A 23,930-nucleotide genomic window follows, 5' to 3' on the forward strand; every position below is an offset into this window, starting at 1 on the left:
AAATGTTCCACTTTATTAAACATTTTTTTGAAAAAAAAATTATAAACATTTACAGGGGGAGATGGCACTGGAAAGTGTGACACATTTCTACAAGCAAGTAATGCCTTCTTTTCTCTCTAGTCAGTAACTTTCCCCTTCTATCCTAATCTCTCTCTAAACCAATGAAAGTCTAATTTTGATAATATAATTTTAATTTCAGTCACAGCTATTTATTAAGTTGCTGTTGCTCTTTAGTTGCTCAGTGGTGTGTGACTCTTTGCAACCCCATGGATGGCAGCCCACCAGGCTTCTCTATCCATGGGATTTCCCAAGCAAGAATACTGGAGTGGGTTGTCATTTCCTTCTCCAGGGGATCTTCTCAACCCAGGGATCGAACCTGCATTTCCTGCTAAGCAGGCGGATTCATTACCACTGAGCCACCAGGAAACTCCTATTTATTAAGTACCAACATCAAACTAAGTATTCTGAGAAACTGGAGAAAAGTCAAAGACATGGTTCCCTACCTTTGAGGGACTTCTACTGACGATATACATGCCAGTACTGAAAAATATCCATTTAGTTACAGCCAAGGAGCTGAAGACACAGCACTGAGCAGGGCTAGCAGTATATCTGGTCATCCTGTAAGTACGCATTCTCATTCGATTCTTTCTGCTGAAATTCCCTATATGTCCACGCACATCACTGTGAGGAAGTGGGTGCTTCCCTGTTCCCCAGTAAGAATCAACAGTCACACCTGCATCACCAATGGAGGTTCTCTACAGCCTCCTACCCTGCCCAAGGGGGCATGTGGCAAGCAGCCCACAAGTGAGCGTCAAGTTCCCTTGTGTCTGAGCTATTCCAAACAGATAGCGATCTTTAAAACCTTTTTAACGGTTGGGCTGATTTTTCCTAACGATTTTATCTGGTGGCCACTTCTTCCTCTGAAACTCTTGTCAAAAGTCAGCATCCTTGTGTCCCATTGCTCTTCAGAGAGTTCTTCTGAATAGAGTTCATTTGTTTCTTTGTGACCACTTTCGATGGGCTCAAGAAAAGTTACGATCATGTGAATTTTGTGAACACAAGCCATCATTGTTAGAACGGGAATGATGCTTTCCTGCACATACCTAAGTAGAAGTGGATGGGGCTGTTTTGCTTCTGAGCCCTGAATATTCCTTACTCTCTTATAAGATTAACCATACATTTTAAAGAATGCTCGTGACACTTCATCTAGTTTCTAGATGTTCTGATATGGGAACATTTTCTAGGATCTCTACCTCAACACACTGCCAAAAGGCTAGTAAATCCATACGGTTTTAAATCAAACGAAGACCTTTATTATGGTGCAACATGTGAATATCTTCTTAGTTTTATAATTTTGCAAGGACTGTAGATAAATATATCCATAAATTATCCTTTGTATCATCCAAATGCCTAAAGTCAGAAACCATATTCAAGTAGTAATGGTGGTCCCATTATCACAGAAATAAAAGATTTTCTAATTAAGAGATTCAGAAGTTCCAGCTCATTTTCACTGTAGGCAGGATAAAAATAACAAATGATTGAATGTCTAAGAAATTCAAGTGAGAACATTGGTCTCCACTAGAATTTATCATACTGAAAGGCAGTATTTTTAGATCTATTAAGAATACTAGCTTGTATAATTTTTTATAAATAACACAAATATTAAAAAACTATATTTACAGTCAATGTTTTCACTGAATTTACTACTGTTGTCAAAGAATTAATGATGTTACTCTATTTTGTCTTTATGGATATACATAAAAAGATACAACACAGATATTATTTTCAGAATGCATTGTGGTCAGTGTACTTTTATTTTTGAGCTATAAATCAGAGAAGAGTCATTTTATACCATCTGTCTATGTTCTCTAAATCCTTTGGTTAATGCTACTTCTTTTTTTTTTTCTTAGTGAACTAGAAGAATAAGTTACACAATTTTATGCTTCCTTTCCTGTAAAAACTCCTCATAAGATCAATTCTGACCCTGATGATTTTTCTCCATCAATCTGACATTACAGGAATAACTTCACTTTCTTCTTCACCTTACTTCACATCAGTGTCCTTAAATGCTTAGCCTGTCAGTAGAGACCTACTCTATTGTGGGCTTTTTATGACCTGCAGGGAGTCTGGAACATCATGTTCTGCTTATTATGTAGAACTGTGTTGCCTTTACAAAACCCTTCTTTTTTCAAGAATTTAACTTTTAACTAATCTCAGAAAACATCACCTGCAGTGAGGAAGACAGGTACTTTTATTTTTGAAGTACAAACCAAAGGAAAAGGCAATTTGTATCATCTCTTTGTGCTCTTTAATTCCTTTAGTTAAGACTATTTCTTTTTTTCTTGGTGTATCATTAAGAATAAATTATATAATTGCATGCATCAACAAAATATTAGTCGAGCGGAACTTTTTCAGCCTAGATTTTCTCATCTGTCAAATGAGAATAAATATATGGCATGGAGTTATTATAAGAAGTTTAAGAGGATGTGTCTAAACTGCTGAGCACAAGGCCTGGCCCACAGGGAGGGTTCTTCACTTTATTATCTTGGTTATCCACATTTCTGTGCCACTTGAAACAGAACTTAAAGAGTAGGTAAAGCTTTCAGTAACAAATATATTTATTTACATAGTAAAGGCTGTCTACAAAAACTTTTTAATAAAATCTTTTAAATTTACTTTTATTCAGTAGATATAGAATATTCAAATAATCACATTGGGAGAAAGTTATGAGAAAAGTAGAACTGATAAATCTTTTCAGAGTCAAAAGATGGGGGGACCACATGTACTGATCTTAAATAATCAAGTTTCACGTGATTAAGTCTCCTTTATCCCTTCCCTAATATGTATCTTTCTCCCACTCCTCCCTAGAAACGTAAGTCAGAACCATATCACTCCACTAATAGACTGTTTTTACTTCTCATCCAAGAATACCATTAGTGGTTCAGGCCAATGTGTCATTGATCTTTCAGATAGACACTTACTGTCTCAGAATATTAAGCTCAATCAATGCTCATTTTAAAATTATTTTTGAGTGCCTATTTTTGCCAAGTACTGTTCTAGATTCTGGGGACAGAGTGATAAATCAGACTGACAAGACTTCTGTCCTGATGCAAGAAACAGAAAAGAATGGTAGGTGAGGTAGAAAGCTAGTCAGGGTCATTTTCGAGAACAGTAAGGAGTTTTATTCTATCTGAAATGAGAAGTTACTTGTATTACTTTCCTCTGTGTGCATGCTCAATTGCTCAGTTGTGTCCAACTCCTTGCAACCCCACGGACTATAGGCTGCCAGGCTCCTCTGTCCATGGGATTGTCCAGGCAAGAATACTGGGCTGCCATTTCCTACTCCAAGGAATTGTCCCGACCCAGGGATCAAATCCACATCTTCTGCATCTCCTACAATTGGCAGGTGGATTCTTTACCACTAAGCCACTTTCCTATGGTTGCTATGATAAATTAGCACAAACTGAGAGGCTTAGAACAACAGAAATGTATTCTCTGACCGTTCTGGAGGCCATTAGTCCTAATCAGTATCACTTGGCCAAAATCAAACTGTTGGCAAGGCCACACTCCCTCCTAGGTAGGATCAGGTACTTGCCTCTTCCAGCTTCTGGTAGTTGGCCTTCTTTGGCTGGTGACACATCACTGCAGCCCCTGCCTCTGTCTTCACGCTGCCTCCTCCTCCAGGTCTGGGTCAAACCTCCCTCTGCGTTCCTCTTCTAAGGATGCATGTGCTGGCATTTAGGGCCCACCCTGATAATCCAGGATACTCTCCCTCAGTCAAGATCCTTACCCACATCTATAAAGCTCTTTTTCTAAAGAAACTGACATGTATAGTTTCGGGATGTGGTAGGAACTGTTCTGCCTACCACACCACTTCAGTAGTTTTCATTCAAGAAAAAAAGAGATGATTGATCTCTCTGAAAGATCTTTAAAAGATCTCTCTGAAGAAAAAAATTAACTATGTGAGATGATGGATGTATTAATTCATTTGATAGGGGTGAGCATTTAACAATGTATAATATATATTAAATCATCCCATTGTACACTTTGAATATACAGTTTTCTTTGTCAAAGTTCATTTATTTGTTCCTAAAGGCAAAAAGATATGACAATGAAAGATGAACTCCCCAGGTCGATAGGTGCCCAATATACTACTGGAGATCACATGAGAAATAACTCCAGAAAGAATGATGGGATGGAGCCAAAGCAAAAACAATACCCAGCTGTGGATATGACTGGTGATAGAAGCAAAGTCTGATGCTGTAAAGAGCAATATTGCATAGGAACCTGGAATGTTAAGTCCATGAATCAAGGCGAATTGGAAGTGGTCAAACAGGAGATGGCAAGAGTGAACGTTGACATTCTAGGAATCAGCGAACTAAAATGGACTGGAATGGGTGAATTTAACTCAGATGACCATTACATCTACTACTGTGGGCAGGAATCCCTTAGAAGAAATGGAGTAGCCATCATAGTCAACAAAAGAGTCCAAACTGCAGTACTTGGATGCAACCTCAAAAACGACAGAATGATCTCTGTTCGTTTCCAAGGCAAACCATTCAATATCACGGTAATCCAAGTCTATGCCCCGACAAGTAATGCTGAAGAAGCTGAAGATGAACGGTTCTATGAAGACCTACAAGATCTATTAGAACTAACACCCAAAAAAGATGTCCTTTTCATTATAGGGGACTGAAATGCAAAAGTAGGAAGTCAGGAAACACCTGGCATAACAGGCAAATTTGGCCTTGGAGTACAGAATGAAGCAGGGCAAAGGCTAATAGAGTTTTGCCAAGAGAACGCACTGGTCATAACAAACACCCTCTTCCAACAACACAAGAGAAGACTCTACACATGGACATCACCAGATGGTCAACACCGAAATCAGATTGATTATATTCTTTGCAGCCAAAGATGGAGAAGCTCTATACAGTCAGCAAAAACAAGACCGGGAGTGGACTGTGGCTCAGATCATGAACTCCTTATTGCCAAATTCAGACTTAAATTGAAGAAAATAGGGAAAACCACTAGACCATTCAGGTATGACCTAAATCAAATTCCTTATGATTATACAGTGGAAGTGACAAATAGATTTAAGGAACTAGATCTGATAGACAGAGTGCCTAATGAACTATGGACAGAGGTTTGTGACATTGTACAGGAGACAGGAATCAAGACCATCCCCATGGAAAAGAAATGCAAAAAAGCAAAATGGCTGTCTGAGGAGGCCTTACAAATAGCTGGGAAAAGAAGAGAAGCGAAAAACAAAGGAGAAAAGGAAAGATATTCCTATCTGAATGCAGAGTTCCAAAGAATAGCAAGGAGAGATAAGAAAGCCTTCCTCAGCGATCAATGCAAAGAAATCGAGGAAAACAACAGAATGGGAAAGACTAGAGATCTCTTCAAGAAAATTGGAGATACCAAGGGAACATTTCATGCAAAGACGGGCACAATAAAGGACAGAAATGGTATGGACCTAACAGAAACAGAAGATATTAAGAAGAGGTGGCAAGAATACACAGAAGACCTGTACAAAAAAGATTTTCAAACAGAACACCATTCCATGTTCGATGCATGAGACAAATGCTCAGGGCTGGGGCAATGGGATGACCCAGAGGGATGGGATGGGGAGGGAGGTGGGAGGGGGGTCCAAGAGGGGGAACGCATGTAAACCCATGGCTGATTCATGTCAATGTATGGCAAAAACTACTACAATATTGTAAAGTAATTAGCCCCCAACTAAAATAAATAAATTTATTTAAAAAAAAAAAAAAAAAGATTTTCACGACCCAGATAACCACGATGGTGTGATCACTCACCTAGAGCCAGACATTCTGGAATGTGAAGTCAAGTGGGCCTTAGAAAGCATCACACGAACAAAGCTAGTGGAGGTGATGGAATTCCAGTTGAGCTATTTCAAATCCTGAAAGATGATGCTGTGAAAGTTCTGCACTCAATATGCCAGCAAATCTGGAAAACTCAGCAGTGGCCACAGGACTGGAAAAGGTCAGTTTTCATTCCAATCCCAAAGAAAGGCAATGCCAAAGAATGCTCAAACTACTGCACAATTGCACTCATCTCACACGCTAGTAAAGTAATGCTCAAAATTCTTCAAGCCAGGCTTCAACAATACGTGAACTGTGAACTTCCAGATGTTCAAGCTGGTTTTAGAAAAGGCAGAGGAACCAGAGATCAACTTGCCAACATCCGGTGGATCATCGAAAAAGCAAGAGAGCTCCAGAAAAACATCTATTTCTGCTTTATTGACTATGCCAAAGTCTTTGACTGTGTGGATCACAATAAACTGTGGAAAATTCTGAAAGAGATGGGAATACCAGACCATCTGACCTGTCTCTTGAGAAACCTGTATGCAGGTCAGGAAGTAACAGTTAGAACTGGACATGGAACAACAGACTGGTTCCAAATAGGAAAAGGAGTACGTCAAGGCTGTATATTGTCACCCTGCTTATTTAACTTATATGCAGAGTACATCATGAGAAACGCTGGGCTGGAGGAAGCACAAGCTGGAATCAAGATTGCTGGGAGAAATATCAATAACCTCAGATATGCAGATGACACCACCCTGATGGCAGAAAGCGAAGAAGAACTAAAGAGCCTCTTGATGAAAGTGAAACAGGAGAGTGAAAAAGTTGGCTTAAAGCTCAACATTCAGAAAACTAAGATCATGGCATCCAGTCCCATCATCTCATGGGAAATAGACGGGGAAACAGTGTCAGACTTTATTTTGGGGGGCTCCAAAATCACTGCTGATGGTGATTTCAGCCATGAAATTTAAAAACGCTTACTCCTTGGAAGGAAGGTTATGATCAACCTAGATAGCATATTGAAAAGCAGAGACATTACTTTGCCAACAAAGGTCCGTCTAGTCAAGGCTATGGTTTTTCCAGTGGTCATGTATGGATGTGAGAGTTGGACGGTGAAGAAAGCTGAGCGACGAAGAATTGATGCTTTTGAACTGTGGTGTTGGAGAAGACTCTTGAGAGTCCCTTGGACTGCAAGGAGATCCAACCAGTCCATCCTAAAGGAGATCAGTCCTGGGTGTTCATTGGAAGGACTGATGTTGAAGCTGAAACTCCAATCCTTTGGCCACCTCATGCAAAGAGTAGACTCACTGGAAAAGACCCTGATGCTGGGAAGGATTGGGGGCAGGAGAAGGGGACGACAGAGGATGAGATGGCTGGATGGCATCACCGACTCGATGGACATGGGTTTGGGTAGACTCCAGGAGTTGGTGATGGACAGGGAGACCTGGCATGCTGCGATTCATGGGGTTGCAAAGAGTCGGACACAACTGAGCAACTGAACTGAACTGAACTGAAAAAAATAAATGTATTTATTTGTTCCTAAATAAATAAATAAATGAAACACCCCTCTGGCCAAATGGGCTCCAGAGAACAAAGGGAGCCACAGGTCCAGTGAAGAGGCTACTACAGTAATCAGAGGAGAGATGACTAAGGCTTAGGAATTAAAATGACATATTACATTTTTGTTGACATCATGATCAGCTAATGGGCCAGTGGTATAGCAGTTAAGAGGAAGAACTTTGGTGTCAGACTCCTTATTCAAACCTCATCACACCACTTGCTAGTTTTGTGACTTTGGGAAAGTTAACTGACCTAAGTTGTGATCCGTATAGAACTGCCATGGGCATTCAAAGAGATAAAGATTGAGCAAAGAGTTAGAAAATGTTTGACCGAGTGCTTGACACATCTTAAGACCTCAACAAATGCTAGCTATCTTTATTTTTATCTGTTCCTGACGTTGCACATCTTCTAATAGATGGTTTTACACCATATATTTTGGTTCCAAAATAAGTGAAAAAACAGTAACAGGATCCAATAACTCAACAAGCAGAGACTTTTTTTTGCACTTGATTTATAAAGAAGGCACTGATATCACATGGTTAATGGTATCACTATTTTAAATTTTATAAAGGACCACAGTATTTTAGAAATGTATGCTGGTAAAACAAATTCTTTCATTTTCAGACAACCAGAAGTTCAAGTCAAATCTTAACATCCAATATTAACTCAACTTAATATGTCACAGGAATAATTCAAACATAATCACCAAAGACCACAGGAAAAAAACCTGTTTTCTTTTTCAAAAGATATCCTAGGATTAAAAATAGATACAGTAATTACAGTAGACCCTTGAACAACATGGTTTAGGGGTGCCAACCCTCCACTTGGTGGGAAATCCAAATAAAACTTTACAGTGGACCGTCCTTGTTTCCCAGATTCGGTAACCATACATTCAACCAAAACCTGATCGTGAAGGACTGTGGTACATATTTACTGAAAAAGTTCAAGTAAAGATGGGCCCAAGCAGTTCAAACCCATGCTGTTGAAAGGTCAACTGTACATTCAGAAGTGCCTCATATCTAGAATTAGACAGAGAATTTAAATTGGAGGTCAAAATGTTTCCTTTCTGGATTCTTACTTAAATTAACCTTGAGATGAGTGATCTAATTGCACTATCATTCATCGTCCACTTTGGATAGAATTTAGAAAGCAAATTGTAGAAAACTACAATTAGTTCAGTTCTAATCCTGCGTTTCTGCCGTTTTTAACCTCAAATTCCTTCGTCTCTAAAACAGTGAAAACAGCAACCTGTTTAAAGAGCCATTTTTAAGTTAATACATTATTATAAAGATGAAAAGCAAATGCTATACAACAAAACAAAAACAGAATTAAAAATATTTTGTTTGGTGAAATTTTATAATACATAAGGCCAGAAAAATCTGCATCACTTTACCTGATGTTCTTCAAGGTAAAGATAAGGTACAGTGTGAGTTCTAAAAAGCCGCTTATATTACTGTTATAAATGTGAGAAGAATCTGGAGAATGATTTAACTTCTTACACAAAATACTTATTATTCAAGTCTTTAAATTCTCTAAAAGTAAATCAATCATAGAATATTAGCATTAGTAAGTATTCAAATTATTTTTCCCTGTTGATGTAATAAACTATGAACCAAGACACTCAAAACCAGCAGAAACAATCCAGAAATCTGGAAGTCACTCCTCCATTTCCCATATGGGGTCCATCACTAAGTTCATTCTATCTCAATAAATACATCTCGGATATAGCCACCATTCTCTGTTGTCCTAATTCACTCTCCTGCTCCAAGCCAGCTTCACATACTACAAGGACTAGAGCTGCAACTTCCTCCCACTCCAATCCACTCTGCACAGAATTAGCAAAATGATCACTCCAAAATGTCAACGGAGTAAGTCCTTCTCAAAGTCCTGCCCAGCCTCAAGTCTTCAAGGCCTTCCACTGTTCGAAGAAAGAACGACTCTTGCACGCTCTGTCACTGACCATCTCTCTAACCTCTTCATGTCACGACCTACCCTTACCCACTGGACTCCACCACACTTACAACCTCTGAATTCCCCCAACTGCTTCTCTCTCCGCCTGGACCACTTGTTCTCACCTCCTCAAATGGCTGTTCCTCCTATCCCATCCCTTCAGCTTTCAGTTCCTCAGAGATGTTTCTTTGACCTCCCAACGCTCAGTTAGTGCCCTCACACTCCCAACTCCCCCACTTCATTCTGTTTTTTACACTCACCCACTTGTTTAATGTCTGTTTCCCGCTCCCCTAAAATACTTCCTTGAGGGTAGGTTCTTGTTTTGTTCACCTCTGTCTTCTCAGAGCTTAGAACAGTGGGAGGTACTCAGTAAATATTTAGGAAGCCATTATTACTAAATGCTCACTTTGAGACACAAGGTTGCTTTTTTATAAGATTAGCTAAGAGAGTATGGCCATGCAAAAGTGAATAAAGCAGCTCGGTGCAATTTTTGTCATACTTGTATCACCTGGAAGTCACCACTCACAGAAGCAAGGCAGGATTTTTTTAAGGTGTTATGAGTACCAATAAATCTTAATATCTGAACATTATGATTTTAAATGATTTGCTCATAAACATAGGTTTTATTATTTGAGGTGCAGTTGCTTGAATGTTCAGCTGCCTACATTTTACATTAAACCCTCTATTAAAGTCAGTATTATTGCCCCCATTAAAAAGTCTTTCCCATTTGTTTAATTCATCAGCATTAAACAATCCCCTATGCTTGTTCTTTCATTGTTTTCCATAGTTTCTATGTCTTCCTGATACATAATCTAATCAGGGACTGTTTTCTACCTTTTATAGTAAAGGGTAAAATAGATGAGCATCCTAAATGGCTGCTTGTTGATTAAAGAAATGAATGAAATCATTCAGCAATAAAGATTTTCTTAGTGTATAGTCATCAGTTTACATTTTCCTTATATGCGTTTATTCAGTTAATCTTCTGTATTATGAATTAAACTTAATATCTTTAAAGGCTTACTAAAATTTTATCCTCTATAACTCAGTTATATAGTTTCAGCAGAAACATTTGACTCTTTGTAAAAATACGATCTATATAATATTCTTTATACATTTCCATGAAATTAAAATTTTTTTTCGACATTAGTATTTAATTAACTTTAGTGTGAACTCTTCGGCAAACAATTTTTTTCAAAATAATTCAGAGACCTCTAAAGCTCACCACTGTCTATCCTTCACCTTTCATTCTTGCTTTATGAAACTTATAACTTGCAGATGCTCTCCTGGCCCAGATTCAGCCTGCTCAACGCCGAGTGCACAGTGTGCTCAATATTTTGAGCTATAAATCTAATTTGCTTATGCATAATAACTCCTTGGTCAAGAGGATCTACACCTGTTCCCTTCTACAAGTGTTTAACTGGTATTCTCAGGTGACATACTAACAAGCTTAGGTCAGTTAATATCACTTCAGTTGAATGAGAAATTAAACCTAGACTGTGTAGACTTAATTCCACTGAAACTACAGAATGATCTGGGAAAAGCAGACATGAAAAAGCTTCATTTGCTTTTGAATCACACACACTACTAAAAAAAAGCATTTTCTCCATTCATCTCTATAATAAGTTAAAAAAATATATATATATATATATACACACACAAAATATGTCCATACTGCCTGCATAGAAATGTAGGCATCTTATTAAAACAACATGTTATATCCCTGATCTTCATCACTGGAAGCATGCTGTATATGCCTAAAAATAAAACCCAAGGGCACATAATAATAACAGTATTTTAAACACATATAAATTAATTTAAAAAAAATTTTTTTTAAGTTAATCCAAACAGAAAGCCAAAGCAAAGTCTATAAAACTCACTATTCCCAAACAGAAGCCCCAGTACTGTGTCATCTCCTTGACCTCATTAGTAGGTAAGCTCCCTGAGGACCCAAAAGGCATTATCTGTTGTGTTCATTCAAGTTCTATTACAGAACACTTTGCTTATGGTACAAATAAATAATAAATAGCATGCATCAAGTATGTAATATTGTATATTAACAATCAATATTAAATAATGAAAAGAAAGTTCTAGCAGATCAAACATTTTATTAATAGCAGAAAAACTAATCTGAAGGAATTTGAAAAGCAATTAAATATAAAACTAAAACTGCAGTGGCCATAATCCAATCTTTATTTGATGATTCTTGAGCAGTCACCAAAAGGTGACTATTAAGACTACCAGTTAAATCGTATTATCAATGTTCTAGAAATACTATTAATAATATATTTATGTCAACAGAATACCAAATAAGATTGCTATGATTTTATAAGACTAAGATTTTTTTTGAGCTAGTGAAAACATAATGTTTCTACTGAGAAAATGATTAGAGAAAACTTTGTAGTTTAAGATCTAGATTTCTCCATTTCCATCAGCTAATTTCCCTAAATATTTTCAAAATATTCAAAATATTTATAATACTTCCTCCACTCAGTGGTTAGGTACAAAAGATCAGCCATCCAAAGCTCGGAAATTTTCTACTGGCAGTGACAACGTACAACTGGGAAAAAATGATGAATTCAAATCTTATTTCACAGCAACTTACTCTAACTTTTGGCAAGACTCTCCGAAGTGTCTCAGCAGGGTTCTGTCGCATCAGAAATGGTAGATTCGCAATCACGCTTGTTCCCTGGATATCCTGACCAGCACTTACAAAGAAAACACAAATTTAAGATTTGTAACTATAAATTTGTGATTATAATTTATATTGTAAAAAGCAGGGATTAACTGGAAAACAACTGCTTTTAATAGTGAACACCAAACTTCTGACAATTTTAAACTTTAAATGCATCAATTAGATATAAAAATTAAGCCAGAGCTGAAATTTCATTAGGTAAATCTTACAACAAACACATAGAGATATTAATTATGTTTATGCTAAAACATAGAGAACTATTTACACGTCTTACTGAAAAAATATTGAGACCATTATTAAGTACTTACTTTAAAATTCGACCTCATTTTTCCTTATGACCTGCCAGTTTGCTATACTTTATAAAAATAGATTTGGTAAATTTCATTATGTTAAAATACTAATAATCATAACAATAGCAGGGACAGCAACAAAATTAGCTATAGCAGAAACATACAACTTTCTTCTAGTACAATGAAACTATCTGTTGCACTCAACAGACCCCGAGTTGCCAGAAACTTAATAATATATATACTCTATATTCTTAAAAGTCAGTAGGGTGTATTTATATGGTACCTTTTTGATATAGCATTCATTAGGTCACTAAGGCATTACCAAAGCAATCTGTGATACTCTAGTGGCCTAAATACTTCAAATTCTTCTGAAAAACCATTTTCATGCAAAAACTTACTTGTTTTTAAAACATAAGCTAAGCAACATAAGTGTGCAAGTACTTGAAACATAGCTATAACAGATGTCATTAAATGTGGTGTCACCTCAGAAAGAAATTCCACCTATCCTTAACTGATACCAATTTGAATGTTAATTACTGATGCCATAATATTTATTTAAGTAAAAATGATTTTAGTTAACTCTCCAAATGGAATTATTTGTTAGTACACGTATATAAGGCCTTAACAAGGGGACTTCCCTGGTGGTCCAAAGGTTAAGACTCCATGCTTCAATTGCAGAGGTCATGAGCTCAGTCCCTGGTTGGGGAACTAAGATCTCATATACCACGTGGCACAGCCGAAAAAAAGACCTTAATATGGCTTTTTTAAAGAGTCTTTTCAAGTATCATTTTATTTGCTTCAGTGCTTTGTAAATTCTGCTAATAAACAGCATATTCTGACTAAATGAAGCTGCCCTGCTGTGAAAAAAAGTCTTTTCCCTGCTGCAGTATCTCTGTTTAGTCTCTCAAGTCGTGTCTGACTCTCGGTGACCCCATAGACTGTAGCCCGCCAGGCTCCCCTGTCCATGGGATTTTTCAGGCAAGAATACTGGAGTGGGTTCCCATTTCCTCCTCCAGGGGATCGTCCCAACCCAGGGATGGAATCCGAGTCTCCGATGTCTCATGCACTGCAGGCGGATTCTTTTCCACTGAGCCACTGTTGCAGTATGGTAGGCTGCAAAACATAGGTCAGTACAATCTTTCCACTATTCTCATCACTCTCTAAATGAATACTTTAAGAGACAAAATTTAAGAAGCAAAGAGAAGGGAGGGAAAAATGAGAGCCATGCCAAGGTGAGGAGAAGATCAAAAAAGAGACAAAGAAGATCAAAAAATGGAGACATTCAGAGAAGACAGAATAGGTGGCAATCTGACCACAAAGCAGATACTGGAGTGATGCTGCCACAAGCCAGAGAGTGCTGACAACCACCAGAAGCTGAGACAGACAAGGAACAGATTCTTCCCCAGAGCCCTGCTGACACCTTGATTTTGACTCACTTGCTACTGATTTCAGACTCAGTCGCTATTTTTAGCAACTACTAGTTGCTAAAAAAGTACTTGCTACTTTTAGCCTCCAGAACTGTGAGAGAATACATTTCTGTTGTTTTAAGCCATCCAGTTTGTGATGATTTACTACAGCACCATAAGAAACAAATAGACCACTAAAGAACTAAAAGAGAAAAGAAATATCTGAAAAAGTAATGTTTCATCTGACAATGCCTGGCCCAAAGTAGAGGTTTAGTAAAGTCTCTTAAAAGGATGGATAAATGGATAACTCATTGCATGAACTGATGTCACGAATATTTAATGTAAACATTCAGGGAATTTTATTTACTTACTTTGCAATTAGGAAAATAAATGATCACTAATACCTCATAGATAGGAAGGCAAAATATTTCATGGAAATAAAAGCAAGAAAAAAAATTAAATGGTAGATTTAAGACCCTAAATAAATAGTTACATTAAAGGTAAATGATCTAACTATACCAATTAAAAGACAGGGATTGGCAGAGTGGATTAAAGGATCTGACTCAACTAAATGCAGCCATAAGAAACTAATTTTAAATATAACAATATCAGCAAGTTGAAAGTAAAGGGCAGAAAATTATATAACACAGAAATATAAACCAAAGTAAAGCAGTGGTGGCCAAATTAAGGTCAGATAAAGTCAACACCCTTGTAAAGAAAATCACCAGAGATATACAGGGACATTAATGATAAAATGATAAAGAGGAAATCTACCAAGAAGACATAGCAATTCTAAATGTGTATACATCAAATATAATTGCAAAATAATTTGAAACAAAAACTACAGTACTGAAAGGAGAAGTTGTCTAGACAAATACACAGCTAGATGGAGACTTTCATACTCCTCTCCCAACAACTGATGGAACTAAACAGAAAATCATCAAGGACACAGAACTCAACAACCAATAAGATCTAATTAACATTTATAGAACACTCTCCATCCAACAACAGTAGAATACACATTATTTTCAAGTGCTCAAAGAACATACACCATGAAAAACCACATATCAGGCCATAAGACAGTCCTTTTAAAAACTGAACTCATACAAAGAGTTTTCTCTGACCACAATGGAATCAAACTAGAAATCAATAATAAAAAGATAACAGAAAGCTCTCCAAATTCTTGGAAATGAAACAACACACTTCTACATAACTGTGTCAAAGAGGACAATTTTCAAAAATACACTGAAATGAGTGAAAATGAAATACAAAATATAAAATTTTCTGGGACACAGTTGAAGCAGTACAGAGAGAGATATTTATAATAATGAATAATAATTATATATAATAATTCATATAATGTATACATTTATGAAAAGAAAAAGGAAAAGAGGGAAAAATCTCAAATTAGTAATCTAATTTTTCATCTTGAGAACAAAATAGTCACAACGCAAGCAAAGGAATAAAAACAGACAACAATAGAAAAGATAAATGAAACAAGGACTTGGTTCTTTTAAAGGATCAATAACACTGATTAACTTTTAGCAATACTGACAAAGTAAAAATGAGAGAAGACACAAATTACCAATGTCACAATTAAAACAGGAGATATTGCCATAGTCCCCGTACATGTCAAAAAGGAAAATATGAGAATGCTCTAAGTGATTCTACACACATAAAACTAAAAACTTAGACAAAACAGACCAATTCCTCAAAAAACTCAAACTGCCACAACTTATCCAATACAAAATACATTATTTGAATAGTTCTACAACTATTAAGGAAATTGAATTCATATTTTAATACTCCTGGAAAAAAAACTGAAGGTTCAGATAGTTTCACTAGAGAATTCTACCAAACGTTTAACAAAGAGTTAATACCCTTCTACACATTCTCTTCCAGAAAACAGAGGGGGAAAGAATACTTTCTGAGAGCACTTTAAGAAGCTCTTACTATACTGGTAACAAAACCTGGAACATTAAAATACCCACACAGAAAGAACAATATCCCTCATGAATGTAGAGACAAAAATCCTTAACAGAATATTAAAAAATAAAATATAAAGGTGATGACCAACCTAGATAGCATATTGAAAAGCAGAGACATTACTCTGCCAACAAAGGTCCATCTAGTCAAGGCTATGGTTTTTCCAGTAGTCGTGTATGGATGTGAGAGTTGGACGGTGAAGAAAGCTGAGCACCGAAGAATTGATGCTTTTGAACTCTGGTGTTGGAGAAGACTCTTGAGAGTCCCTTGGACTGCAGGGAGATCCAACCAGTCCATCCTACAGGAGATCAGTCCTGGGTGTTCATTGGAAGGACTGATGTTGAAGCTGAAACTCCAATACTTCGGCCACTTCATGCGAAGAGGTGACTTATTGGAAAAGACTCTAATGCTGGGAAGGATTGGGGGCAGGAAGAGAAGGGGACGACAGAGGATGAGATGGCTGGATGGCATCACCGACTCGATGGACATGGGTTTGGGTAAACTCCGGGAGTTGGTGATGGACAGGGAGGCCTTGCGTGCTGTGATTCATGGGGTTGCAAAGAGTCGGACATGACTGAGTGACTAAACTGAACTGAATACACTAAAAGAAGAAATATACACCATGATCAAATGGGATTTACTGCAAGAATGCAAAGCTAGTTCAATATTCAAAATCAATGTAATCCATCATATTAACAGGTTAAAGGAAAAAATATCAAAAGTATCAATGCAGAAGGAATATTTGACAAAATTCAACACATGAACACTGAAATTACAAACAAAATACCATTTACAATCCCTCAAAAATGAAACACTAACAAAATTACAGGACTTGCATGCTGAAAACACAATGTTAAAAAAATCAAAGCAGACTTAAGTAATTAGAAAAACAATCTATGTTCATAGATTGAGAAATTCAGCATAATAAAGATGTCAGTTCTCCCAAATTGGTGTATAGGGTTAATACAGTTACCATAAAAATCCCAACAAGATTTTTGGGATGTAAACAATATTTTTCTAAAATGTATATGGAAAGGCAACAAAACTAGAATAGCTAAAACAATTTTGAAAAAGAATAATGTGGGAAGAATCTGTCTACTCAATTTTAAGACTTATTATATTGCTACGATAACCAAGATGGCATGGTATTGGCCGAGGAATAGACACATAAGTCAATGGAACAGAAGAGAAAACCCAGAAACAACCTCCACATACATACACACTCCACAAACATGCACAGCTGACTTTTGACAGAGGTGCAAAGGCAATTCAGTGAAGGAAAGAAGGAAAGACAGCCTTTTCAACAAATCATGCTAGGGCAGCAAGAGCACACCCGTAAGCCAGGAAACAAAACAAAACAAAACCCCCCAAACCTCCAATAAAAATAAAACCAAAATGCCTTGACCTAAGTCTCACAGTAAAATGAATCTATAAAATGTAAAACTATAAGAACTTTTTAAAAACCCAGGAGAAAATCCTCTAAATCTAGGATTAGGCAAAGAGCTCTTAAATTTGACATCGAAAGCAGGATCTATAAAAGGAAAAATTGATAAATTGGACTTTATTGGAATTAAAAACTCTTGCACTGTGAAAGACTTTGTTAAAAGACATGCCACAGAGGAGGAGAAATATTTGTAAACTACATGTCTGACAAAAGAATAATATCTAGAATGTAAAAAGAACTCTCAAACAGTTAAAAAAAAAAAAAAAAAGCATACAATCCAGTTAGACAATGGGCAAAAAGAATGAAGAGACTTTTTAATGAAGATGATACACAGACTGTAAATAAGCACATGAAAAAGTTCAATATTGTTAACTATAAGGTAAAGTAAACCCACAATGAAGTATCACTACACTAAATCACTCATTCATTGATGGTGGAAACACAAACTGGTACAGCCCCTCTAGAAAAAAATTGGCATGAAACATGCCAGCAGCAATTGAACTCTTCGGTATTTATCCCAAAGAAATGAAAACTTACCTTCACACAAAAACCTGTGGATGAATATTTTGGGTGGCTCCATTTGAACCAAAAAAGTGTCAACAGCCTATATATCCTTAAACGAGTGAGGGGTTAAACACACTGTAGTCCGTCCATACCTACACAATGCTGCCCAGAAAGGAAAAGGAACAAAAATATCGACAGATGCAACAACCTGGTCAATCTCCAGAGAATTATGCGAGTGAAACATCAGTCAACCCCAGAAGGTTACATTCTGTATAATTCCATTTACGTAACATTCTTGAAACAGCAAAATTATACAAATGGAAAAAAGATTAGGTGATTTCCAGAGTTTGTGGAGCAGGCAGGAGGAAAAAGACGTGACTACTAAAGTGTAACATGCAGGATTCTGGGTGGTGGAAAGCCTACCAGTCTTGATTGTATTGATATCAATATCCTGGTTGTGTACCATACTACAGTTTTCCAAATATTAACACAGAAGTGTTGGGCAGCACCCCACAGGCCCACAAACCTTGAAGTTGCCCAGCCTTGAGACAGAAGAAAAAGCCCAGAGACAGGGACAGAGACATCAGCAATTTACTGGAGGGGGGATGGCTGAAACAAAGGGTCCTGGAGCAACACTCCGCCATTTACAGCGGCTGGCAGGCAGGGCATGGGAGCAATCTTTGCTTTTTCCCGGAAAGAGGCTACCAGTAAGAAGGGGAAATGACAGCAGGCTGGCTCCTCGGTTACCACGGAAAACAGCAGCGGAGGCACTTCCCTCACAGCCCCTCAGGTTAACCACCATCACAAGGGCAGATGTCTCCCTTGAATAAAACTAGGGCATGGAGCCATTTTGGCTTAAGGATTAGAACAACCACTGGCTGCAGCAGGCAGAAGCACAGTCACGAGAGCAGGTGTAGGTGAGGCAGCCACTGGTCGAGCAGGGGATGCACGAAGAACAAGACAACGGCCATGTGGCTGGAGCAGACCTAACTCTGTTATTTCTTACAACTGTCTCTGAATCTATAATTATCTCAAAATAAAAAGCAAATTTTTTAAAGATCAATGTGACAACGTGTTTTTTAAAAAACATGTATGAATACCTTAACAGACGTAGAAATCTGACAAATCCAACATTCATTCATGATTTAAAACTATCACGGGTAGGATGAATTGGGAGATTAGGATTGACATATTTATACTACCATGTATAAAACAGATATCTAATTAGAACCTACTGTATAACACAGGAACCAGAGATCAAATTGGCAACATCCGGTGGATCATCGAAAAAGCAAGAAAAACATCTATTTCTGCTTTATTGACTATGCCAAAGCCTTTGACTGTGTGGATCACAATAAACTGTGGAAAATTCTGAAAGAGATGGGAATACCGGACCATCTGACCTGTCTCTTGAGAAACCTGTATGCAGGTCAGGAAGCAACAGTTAGAACTGGACATGGAACAACAGACTGGTTCCAAATAGGAAAAGGAGTATGTCAAGGCTGTATATTGTCACCCTGCTTATTTAACTTATATGCAGGGTATATCATGAGAAATGCTGGGCTGGAAGAAACACAAGCTGGAATTAAGATTGCCGGGAGAAATATCAATAACCTCAGATATGCAGATGACACCACCCTTATGGCAGAAAGTGAAGAAGAACTAAAGAGCCTCTTGATGAAAGTGAAAGTGGAGAGTGAAAAAGTTGGCTTAAAGCTCAACATTCAGAAAACTAAGATCACGGCATCTGGTCCCATCACTTCACGGGAAATAGATGGGGAAACAGTGGAAACAGTGTCAGACTTTATTTTGGGCTCCAGAATCACTGCAGATGGTGACTGCAGCCATGAAATTAAAAGACACTTACTCCTTGGAAGGAAGGTTATGACCAACCTAGATAGCATATTGAAAAGCAGAGACATTACTTTGCCAACAAAGGTCCGTCTAGTCAAGGTTGAAAAGAGTTGGACACGACTGAGCGAATGAACTGAACTGAACTGTGTAACACAGGGAACTCAATGATCTGTGGTGACCTAAACAGGAAGGAAATCTAAAAAAGAGTGGATATATATGAACGTATAAGTGATTCACTTTGTTGTACAGCAGAAATTAACACAACATTGTAAAGCAACTATACTCCAATTAAGAAAAAAAAACTACCAACAAATCAGAAATCGAAGGGAACTTCTTTAACCAGATAAAGGGAATCAATGAAAAACTTATGGCTAACATCATACTTAACCATGTAACAATGAACGTTTTCTCACTAATCATGAACAAGGTAAGAATGTTCAAATTCACTGCTTCTAAAATTCAACATTGTGTTAAAGGTTTGAGTCAGCGCAATAGGCAATAAAAAGAAACAAAAAGCTTACAGACTGGAAAGGAAGAGGTGAAACTGTAATGTACCAAATAGCTAGTAGAACTAATAATGAGTCTACCAGTGTGGCAGGATACAAAGTCATTCAATATACAAGTCAACTATATTTCAATATACTAAAAAGAAAAATCATAAACAGTAGGAGGAATTGGGAGACTGGGATGACACATATACACCATTGATCAGTTCACTTCGGAGGCTCAGTCCGACTCTTTGCAACCCCATGGACTGCAGCATACCAGGCCTCCCTGTGCATCATAAACTCCCAGAGCTTGCTCAAACTCATGTCCATTTAGTTGGTGATGCCATCCAACCATCTCATCCTCTGTCATCCCCTTCTCCTATTGCCTTCAGTCTTTCCCAGCATCAGGGTCTTTTCCAGTGAGTCAGTTCTTCGCATCAGGTGGCCGAAGTATTGGAGTTTCAGCTTCAGCATCAGTCCTTCCAATGAATATTCAGGACTGATTTCCTTCAGGATGGACTAGTCTGATCTCCTCGCAGTCCAAGGGACTCTCAAGAGTCTTTTCCAACACCCAGTTCAAAAGCATCAATTCTTTGGAGCTCAGCTTTCTTTATAGTTCACTCTCACATCCATACATGACTACTGGAAAAACCATAGCTTTGACTAGACAGACCTTTGTTGGCAAAGTAATGTCTCTGCTTTTTAATATGCTGTCTAGGTTGGTCATAGCTTTTCTTCCAAGGAGCAAGTATCTTTTAATTTCATGACTGCAGTCACCATCTGCAGAGATTTGGGAGTCCAAGAAAATAAAGTCTCTCACTGTTTCCATTGTTTCCTCATCTATTTGCCATGAAGTGATGGGATTGGATGCCATGATCTTCGTTTTTTGAATATTGAGTTTTAAGCCAGCTTTTTCATTCTCCTTTTTCACTTTCATCAAAAGGCTCTTCAGTTCTTCTTCACTTTCTGCCATAAGGGTGGTGTCATCTGCATATCTGAGGTTATTGATATTTCTAATCCCTGCAATCTTGATTCCAGCCCAGCATGTCACATGATATACTGTGCATATAAGTTATATAAGCAGGGTGACAATATACAGCCTTGACGTACTCCTATGCCAATCTGGAACAAGTCTGTAGTTCCATGTCCGGTTCTAACTGACCTGCACACAGATTTCTCAGCAGGCAGGAAAGATGGTCTGGTATTCCCATCTCTTGAAGAATTTTCCACAGATCGTTGTGATTCACACAGTCAAAGGCTTTAGCGTAGTCAATAAACCAGAAGTAGATGTTTTTCTGGAACTCTCTTGCTTTTTCTAAAATCCAACAGATGTTGGCAATTTGATCTCTGGTTCCTCTGCCTTTTCTAAATCCAGCTCAAACATCTGGAAGTTCACGGTTCACGTACTGTTGAAGCCTGGCTTGGAGAATTTTGAGCATTACTTTACTAGCGTGTGAGCTGAGTGCAATCGTGCGGTAGTTTGAACATTCTTTGGCATTGCCTTTCTTTGGGACTGGAATGAAAACTGACCTTTTCCAGTCCTGTGGCCACTGCTGAGTTTTCCAAGTTTGTTGGAAATACATAAATGATTTTTTAAAAAAAGAATAAAAGTTTTAAATTAAAAAAGATTTAAAAGACTTGAGAGAAAGTCATATATTGGGTTCAGTCTGGTTTTTCCATAATAGCATATGGAATACCCAAATGAACTTTTTGGCCAATTCAACATATAAGAGATCCAACATACTTTTAATAGAAGTCCCTAAAGAAGCAAAGCAAGGAAATGATCAAAAAAAAAAAAAAATTACTTGAAAAAAAGATTCAAAAGGGCACACCATATACCTGAGAAAATCAAACCAGTAAAACCAACACTGAGACGTGTTACAGAACTTAAAAAAATCATTTGGTCTTCCAAGAAAATGAGCATGTTACTTAGTAATAGAAAGAACATACAGATTGTCATTCAACTTTGAGAGCTATAAGATATTAGAAAAGCACATAATAACCTGTAGGTGACACTGCCTACTATAAATATAACATGAAAAAATATAAAAAGTACACTTAAATTATAATTATCATAATCTCTATCAAACACGTATGGATCTATGCTACCATCAGTATTTCCAGACGGCTCAGTGGTAAAGTATCTGCCTGCCAATGCAGGAGATATCAGTTCAACCTCTGGGTGGGGAAGGTCACCACCTGGAGGAGGAAATGGCAACCCACTCCAGTATTCTTGCCTGGGAAATCCCATGGACAGAGGAGCCTGGCAGGCTACAGTCCATGGGGTCGCAAGGAGTCGGACATGACCATGCATACATGCATGCTACCATCACCGAATGGAAGGAACCCAGAAATAACCAGCATAAGATTAAGTCAACAATAGAAAATTCAGTTTGTTGCTATGTGATATGGGATATGTAATTTTAAAATAAATGCTGATCAATACTAGACTTTTGTTCGTTTTTTACAAAATAAGCTTCCTACACTTCAAAGCCTACAACTTCCAACTGAAAGGCACAGGGAACAATCCTCCTGGCTACAACATGAGTTCCTCTTTTCTGTCCTAACTGTGTTATTCTCTGGGGCATGTCCCTTTTCTAGGATACCTACTCAGAAACAAGAAGGACACAATCCCACTCACTCTGCAAACCACTCCTCTAAAACTAAAAAGAACTGGGTCAATCATCTAAGCTGTACACTAGTGGCTAAAAAGGAAAGATAGGGAGGGGAAAAAAAGACCTAGTGAAATAAATTTAGGACAGCTATCTTTTAAATTAATGCTACTAATTATTTTATTCCCATTGAGGGAATGCACCTATTTCAGAGAACCTTTTATAGTAATATGTTAAACCAATGAAAAATAAGTCAATTCACTCAAGCATTTTCTGGTAAAATAGAAGGTTTCTTAGTCTTCGTTGTCATCCCAGTCCTACCACTGTCATGGGCAACTTCATTCAGCTGAATGAGGAACAGCTAGTTTTGGCCCCCCTAATACAATGAGATCTGGCTCAAATTTTACATTCCCTGATGCCTAGCACAGTATCTAGCACACAGTAAGGGCTCCAAAAATACCTGTTGATTTAAAGTGAATTTGTCTCCACATCAGCAACCATTGTCAAAGGCTGGATCACATTACCCAGAAATGCTCCATCTCTAGAATCTCAAATTCCTTGATCTCCTTTGCTGCCCATATCCTCTTATCTATTTTTCTATTACTAAATCCATCTTTTACCCTCATCACATTTCTAATCCCTTCTCTTCCTACTATTCTCCAGCTTCTAATATTCCTCCTAGTGTCACTTTCTTCCTTGGCAGCCTGATCCTCCCTATTACTTCAATTACACCAATAAACTTACTTCCTCCATTCTTCTCCTAATTACAACAATAAAAATAGTATCTAATATACTATATGCTAGGCATTATGCTAATAAACACCTTACTTGAGATGTATTATTAGAAGTATGAGGGCTTCCCTCATAGCTCAGCTGGTAAAGAATCCACCTGCAATGCAGGAGACCCCGGTTTGATTCCTGGGTCGGGAAGATCCACTGGAGAAGAGATAGGGTACCCACTCCAGTATTCTTGGGCTTCCCTGGTGGCTCAGCTGGTAAGGAATCCACCTGCAATGCGGGAGACCTGGGTTCGATCCATGGGTTGGGAAGATGCCCTGGAGAAAGGAACGGCTACCCACTCTAGTATTCTGGCCTAGAGAATTCCATGGACTGTACAGTCCTTGGGGTTGCAAAGAGTCAGACACGACTGAGCAACTTTCACTTTCACTTTCATTAGCTCCATTCCAGAGATGAGGAAATCAGGGCTTAGAATGATGAAAGTACGTGCCCAACATTACCCAGACTGTACAACTCCAAAAGCAATGCACTGACCATCACACACACTGTCTCTCTTCCAATCTGTGCACTCAGTTAACACC

General features: G+C 37.8%; 1 protein-coding gene across 4 annotated transcripts in view; it reads right to left on the reverse strand.

Moving 5' to 3' along the window:
* The window catches only part of PPP4R4 (protein phosphatase 4 regulatory subunit 4), a 100,451-nt gene that overhangs the window by 50,288 nt on the left and 26,233 nt on the right, over positions 1-23,930 (reverse strand). For all 4 annotated transcript variants that reach the window (XR_014071930.1, XR_014071931.1, XM_081552165.1 and 1 more), the window contains exon 3: positions 11,938-12,040. Coding sequence is in view for 2 of the 4 variants with exons in the window: in XM_081552165.1 (XP_081408291.1) it covers positions 11,938-12,040 (103 nt within the window). In the remaining 2 variants the exon portion in view is untranslated. The remainder of the gene's footprint in view (positions 1-11,937; positions 12,041-23,930) is intronic.

This window comes from Giraffa tippelskirchi, chromosome 12 (assembly GCF_054371585.1).
Source record: "Giraffa tippelskirchi isolate mGirTip1 chromosome 12, T2T-mGirTip1v1.2.pri, whole genome shotgun sequence".
Lineage (NCBI taxonomy): Eukaryota > Metazoa > Chordata > Mammalia > Artiodactyla > Giraffidae > Giraffa > Giraffa tippelskirchi.